General features: G+C 35.4%; 1 protein-coding gene across 4 annotated transcripts in view; it reads right to left on the bottom strand.

Moving 5' to 3' along the window:
- LOC117102198 (dolichyl-phosphate beta-glucosyltransferase-like) overlaps positions 1 to 6,966 on the bottom strand; it is a 22,944-nt gene continuing 15,978 nt past the window's right edge. For all 4 annotated transcript variants that reach the window (XM_033242418.1, XM_033242417.1, XM_033242419.1 and 1 more), the window contains exons 6-9: positions 5,666 to 5,725; positions 4,906 to 5,057; positions 4,351 to 4,436; positions 1 to 1,378 (exon numbers count right to left, since the gene is read on the bottom strand). In XM_033242418.1, the coding sequence (XP_033098309.1) occupies positions 1,263 to 1,378; positions 4,351 to 4,436; positions 4,906 to 5,057; positions 5,666 to 5,725 (414 nt within the window). In that variant the 3' untranslated portion in view covers positions 1 to 1,262. The remainder of the gene's footprint in view (positions 1,379 to 4,350; positions 4,437 to 4,905; positions 5,058 to 5,665; positions 5,726 to 6,966) is intronic.

The following is a 6,966-nucleotide window of genomic DNA, read 5'->3' as shown; positions in this document are numbered from 1 at the left end:
TAAACATTCTTTTTCTTGCATCAATATTTATTGTATTTCTTAAAACGACTTTAGAATTTTATATAATAAAATTGTGTTATTAATTTCAGCCATTGGTTGCTTGTTTTGTACCTTTTTCATAGAAAATAAACAAATATGTATCACTCATATATATAAAAAATTATGTTTGATATATATGCATATTATATTCTACATAATATATTTCATAATCCTATACTATTCTAAAATTAATGACCATTCTTAGAAGAGGGTTTATAAACTCTGTATGAGGCTCAGGGACTGGAGCTGTTTTTTAGTTGTGAAAAAAATCTTAGAACAATGACATTGGTAAGCAATACGGCTGTATCTTGGAGTCTTGAAATGGGGGAGGGGGTCGTTTTTACCTACAGTATTGAGAGTAATTTTGTTGCTTCAAACATTCTGAGTGGTGGGCTGGGGGTGGGGGTTTGGGGGGGGGGGGGGGGTTTGGGGGGTGGTTGGTGGCGTGGTGCAAGCTTATTAGGGGTAAACTCTACATACGCCACTGGGAAGAAATCATATTAAATGCCAAGATACAGTTCAGTACATGCTTTCCAATACCAGATTCCAAAAATTTTCAGAATTAATATATTTTTCATCAATTAAAAACAACTCCAAGCTTACATTATCACGCCTCACATTTTCGCACTCATAATTTGAAAATTGCCTGATCCAAAACAATATTCAAAATCAATAGAATTTATGTACGCCTTCAGGCTGAATTATTAAAAAAAAAAAGCAATTTAAACACTCAAAATTAGCAATATATATATTACTGCCTGAAGGGCATTGCACAGAACAGACAATTTGATCAAACTTTCATTTTATCTTCACATTAAGTAAATAGACATAATACATCTTATTGATTGACAGTGTAAACCAATCAAAAAAATGACAACCTGCTCAATAAATCATGATTACGTTTAGAAATGTGTCCAATAAAAGATGCAATTTATCATCAACTGGCACATATGTAATATGTTACCGTGTGTCTCTTATCTCGGAGGACTCGGGTATATTTGATAAGTACATAGGTCAATTATCAAAAAAAATCTTATTTGAAGAGAGTTAAACGAGAAAAAATAGGTTAAATAATGAAAAAAATGTAAGCATGTGTTTATTCATGATGGTACGTTGCTCGAGTCATCTTTTTATCATCATGTGGGGAGTGCCTAAATTTGCGCATTATTTCAATTTTCAACTTGGCACACTTGTAGATGTGACGCCAGTCTTGACGGCTGATGTTATTCCCGCTTGCTCTTGTCGTTTATTTTCCACGCACCAATCAAATAACGGAGACGTATTAGTAAAATGTCTTTGCCCATCTGTATCCAACTGAAGACAGGGACCATTTTCGATCCTATGATAATATAAGAAAAAATAATTGACACGATTTAAAGGCCTGTTTATACTTGCAACAATAACGACAACGATAAAAAGCTAAAAAACAATTGTTCACATAGAAAATAAAAGAAGTAAGAGAAGTTTTTCCACTAGGACAATTCAATAACGATTTATCGTGTATACGATAACTAAATATTTTGACAAATTAATTCAAATGACGTCATAATCATGGAAAAATGATAAAAAATGTTTGGGTATGCTTACAAATACAACACTATTACCTCCTAATCTTATGCACTGAGCAGTTTTGAAATTTATGTTAACTCATTTAAAATGATTTTATCGTTTTATCAAAACGTCCTAGTGTAAAAACTTCTCTTATTTCTTTTATTTTCTATATCTAAAATTGCTTATAAACAGGCCTTAAAGTTGGCAAACATAGACACACTTTCCTTTGTTCAAGCCACAAAGGTAGAGGTTAGGCAACACGACAGAGTGGGGATGGATGGATGGCCCACCCTCTCTGAGGCTGATGCATGTGCCTTATAAGAAGACATCATTATATTAAAGGTTAAAGGTTATTCATTTATATTGCGCAAAATCCGAGAGTCTCTATGCGCAGAACAAGTGAGCAGATGAAACTGGGGAAAAAAAAAAAAAATTGTTATTAAATGATCTAGACACACAGTTGCAGACTCTCCAACAATATGAAGATGGCTACTTAATGGCACAGGAAGACAAATACTTATTTGTTAGTAATAATGATAGTGGCACTCTGGCTTGATGTTTTGCATTCAAATTCCAGAGTTCTGGTTCAAATCCTGTTGAGACATTTTTTTTTTCATATGACAAAAAAACTCCACTCATAAGGAAACATACTTAATAAGCATTGTTCTATTCAGCAATTGATGAAATCTTCATTGTTGCTATCTTTTAATACATTTTCGACGAGTTAACATCATTATCAAAACTGCTCAGTGTATCAGTATAAGAGTTTTTGTATTGTATTTGTAAACATATCCAAAAGACAGAACTTTGTGATCTCATAGTTAATGAATAATTTGGCGTATTCACAGAAAGTGATTTCTTTAGAATTTGTCCCAAATGATTTGTTTCTCTAAATATATTACTTTTGAGTAATAAAGCCTTTTAAAGGTATTTTTCTGTATAATCTCTGATGCAATATGTAAATACACGACAGTGATTAGCGAAATGTTGAAGTTACTAACAATTTTTCACAAAAATGTTTTTTGCCATTTAACATCTAGGTTTCATTTGTATGTATATTTTGCAAACAATAATTATTTCACTGATTGCATTGGCTTCCTAATGTTCCCTTTATACCATTATCATCCAAAATTAATTCATCTGTAATCCTACTGTAACAATGAAATTTATATATAGTATATGACCCAATTAGCTCAATGATTACTGGGTATTGTTTCCTACCAAGCAAATTGTTAATTAGTGTCAGCCAGTGCTTCACAATCATATGTTGATCACCATGCACTTATCAAATTTACCACCAGTGGCTTTGTTTTAATCCCCCAGGGAGCCACACAGATAATAGTTAACCTAGAACAGAGGGGTACAGGTCATTTGATTGAAGATCAAAATCATTACGTAGTTAATGTTGTGGAAATTTTGGCTATTCTCTCCAGCGTCAGCTAATTAGGGGGGGGGGGGGGATGTTGTATGCCCATATTTAGTCATGATGTGCCTATATATGGTCATGATGTGATGTCATCATGACCATATTTCGGCAATTCACATGTTTTTGTCAAATAAATCTGGACAGGGCTTAAAGGTCAAATGTTGCGAAGTATAACAGATAATTATACTAATAAGATAAATAATCAGATTAATGTATTTGGCTTTTATGTAATATATTCACTAGAGTAGTTGCTATATTTAGAAATGGCTCTTTTCAATTTCAATTGGTGTATCTAATTTATCTCAAAATAAACTATAGATCAATTCATCACAGAAAACCATCAGATCTTCTCCAGGATGTTTCAATTAAATTACATTTCCTAGATAAGGTTGATCAATTTAATTCCATACCACAATTAACATGAACTTAAATAATATTTTTTTTTGGTGGGGGGTGGGGGGACCACAAATAGACTGTTTCACCCTTTATAAATATGTTAAATTATTTATTTGAAATTTTGAACATTTCTATCTGCCCTCCCCGCCCCAAAAAAGCAACTAAAATTACTTCTTTTATTCTATGCAGTAAAATCATTGCCTCCCTTCCCCAGTAAAATATGTTAAAACCTATAAATTCTGAAAATGAATAAGAATTTTGAGTTTGTGTTTATAATGAGTATTATGGCTGAAGGGGGTCACATGTTCCCTAGTCTTACCCCTCACCAACTGGCCAGTTGCGTATCTATGAGACTTACAATGGGAGGTGGGGGGGGGGTGCTGAAGGGGAGCGCAAAATGTAAAACTTGTTTATAGGTGAGAATTTATACTTGATTTTTTTTTTTGGGGGGGGCGATGGGGGAAAGTACAGACACTGTCGCACTGCATACACTAACATTACATACACAGTTCAGTTTTGGAAATAATTTATGGGAATTATGATGGTATTCATTGTAAATCACTTTATTTTAAAATCTTTCATCTAAACTGATAAATGGTGGCCAAGAGCCAAACTGCATGTTTATTTACAAAACATTTAAAAACAGTAACAATTTTAAAAATCACAAAAATGAAAAAAAATTGAAAAATTGAAAAAAGAATAAAAATTTACAATAACATAAATTAAAACCAAAAATTAGAGAAAACTGAGTAGAAAAATTCATCATAAAAAGGCTAAACTGCCAGGTTTGAAACCAATCTGACTTACCAAACTTTAGTTATTGTGGTAACAAACTATTTGCCCAATAACAGCGAACAACAACATAAAATAGAACATGGCTAAAAACACAACCCTCCCTGGAGCTAATAACATGCCATTGAAGCACCAACTATACATACCATCTATCTCTTGCCAGTTGACTGCCACCTCGGCTATTGGAATGTTGAGGCACTGGGCTATGTATAGAAGCTCTACATCAAATGCCCTAAAAAGTAGAGTTACAACAGTAGTGTCAATTGTCAAGATTTAATTAGCACTAAAGTCCACTCACTAGAAGCAATGTTTGGTGATGTTGTTATGTCAGAACAACTTCTGAGATCACAGTACCACCAAATATTGCTGTGATGTCAGAAGTTGAAATATGGAGGGAAGGTGGGTTTTGTCGATGATTAAGTTAGGAGGGTGATAGTTTGTAAGATAAGGTGAGATGAGGGGGGAGATTCTTGTTTTGTTTAGGTGTGGCTTTCATGCATCCCCTAGATACACCACTGATATCTGTGATTTCCCATACAGGAGTGTGATACAACATCATCATGTTCAAGTATGGGTGCAATATATCACCATGGCCATATACGGGCCTATCACAAAAACTTGTCACAGAAAAATTTACTAGTGTGGGCAGAGCTTAATAATTAGCATTGATAAATGTGAACGAGTGTTATACACACACTTACCATCGGTTCACATGAAGACTAGTGAAGACGCGGCTGGCTGCTTTTCTGCTTAGTAGCTTGAAGCCGCACTGCGTATCTTGAATCCCTCTCACACACAGGAACCAGACAAGGAAATGGAAGCCATACATTAGGATAGTACGAAAAAATGACCGCTGAAAGAGAAAATGGAAAAGCGTTTTCATACTGTATATTGTGCGTGTGGATAACTATTGAAAATCTAGGAAGCATTTATTCGCAGTAAACATAGGCAATTTGTAGTGTGAGTTTCATATGTTACAATCAAAAATGTCGGCATTGGAAAATAGTTCAGAATATCAAAGTATGGCAAGTCGAATGGCCGAGCAGATAAGGCAGGATTTAGCTCAGTCGGCTAATCTGGTGGTAGCCACTGTGTGTGCTCTGAACTGTGGAGATCTCTAGGTCCCCTGTTCAATTTCTATTGCTGCCTCTCCATGTGTTTCAGCTGGAGGGCTGAAATACAAGTTACAATAACGCACCGTCTTTCGAATGAGACGTTTAAGCCGTTGGTCCTGTGTGCATTTATGGCCCATGTGCACTGAAAATAAGTCTTCTTCTTGACTTTTGTGGGCTATCCTTGGTGTTTACACCAAACAAATCCAATCCAATCCAAAAGCTTTCAATTGCTCGGCCAATCAGTGATTAGATTGGATCATGATTGCACAATACCAATTTTTACAACTTTTCAAGTAATGCACGAGTAACCTTTACTGAACACGCCATAGAGGCCATGCTAAATTACCTCGGCAACTGCTTCGGCCTGTAGATGAGCTCTGGAACCACACACTATCGCCATGTCATTCTGTAAAAAACAAGTTGCAAAAACGGATTTTATAAAACCTTCTGTTTCGAAAAATATTTACTAATGTTTTAAGCAGGTAGACACTAAGGGTCTGAGCACCAAACAATTTTTCTGAAGACAAAGAAGCACACCCTGTAATATTTGGAGATGATCTTACAAAATAATGGTGCGATCATTTGGATGCCGAAATCACATCACGGGCAGAGAAAAAGGAAGCCTACATCCAGCAGTGGAAAGAAAAAGGATTACAACCCTACAAGTAAGGGGATAGAGCTTACTTTTAAATTTGGAGGAATATCATAGCTTTAGAAATGTTCACTTCTCATATTAATAGCAATTACTATCAAATTTTGGCGAGTTGGATGTCCTAGTGGTTAAGGCAGGGGTGCCGCAACCTACAACAATAATATCGGCACACTCGCCTATGGCTCTGGTGGTAGAACAAGTCTTCTCGGATAAGGACTATACCGTAGCCCCAGTCCACACAATGGCTTGTGTGCACTATAAAGAAATCAGTCTATTTTTGAGAAGAGTAGGGGGTTACCCCGGTGTACTGGTTGATATACAACCCCTGTTGTGGAAAGACAAGAGATAGCTGGTACCGGTTTACTGGGTAGCTTGGACACGGCGAGACCCCTTAGGGGGGAAGAATGTTACTGTGCAAGCTAGTCCACACCTCGAGCGCTATGGGACTTCGGTATAAAGCGCTTTATAATTTAACTACCTTACATTACATTACGTTAACTTTTAATATGGAATGGGGGAGCCATTTCGACCATAAGTAAAGGTGTTACAACAATAAAGTTTAATAGTAAAACATAAACTAGACCACAAAGGCTTCATGGTTGAACAGGTCCAAATAACCGTCGGGAACATTGTATTACACAATGCTACGCCTCAAGAGGGTGTTCGGCCAGATAAATATGGCAATACGGCTAGAAATACTGTCGTATATTATATATGATATTGAAGGGAGTTAGCCGTTAACACTGTAGAATAAATATAATATAAATCATCAAAAGTACATATACAGTGTTTAAATAAGGACATGATGGAACATTCTACAGTGTTAACGGCTGACTCCCTTCAATATCATATATATTATATATATATATATATATATATCATATATATATATATATAGATATATATATATATATGATAGCTGTCTCTTATACACATCTAGATGTGTATAAGAGACAGGTGCCTTGGGAGCTTGCTTACTTGCCCAATACAAGAAT

Source organism: Anneissia japonica, unplaced genomic scaffold (assembly GCF_011630105.1).
Source record: "Anneissia japonica isolate Jap-2015-1 unplaced genomic scaffold, ASM1163010v1 scaffold38052_len244707_cov166, whole genome shotgun sequence".
Classification (NCBI taxonomy): Eukaryota; Metazoa; Echinodermata; class Crinoidea; order Comatulida; family Comatulidae; genus Anneissia; species Anneissia japonica.
Note: the sequence above shows the minus strand (reverse complement) of the source record. Positions and strands in the feature narration are given on the sequence as shown.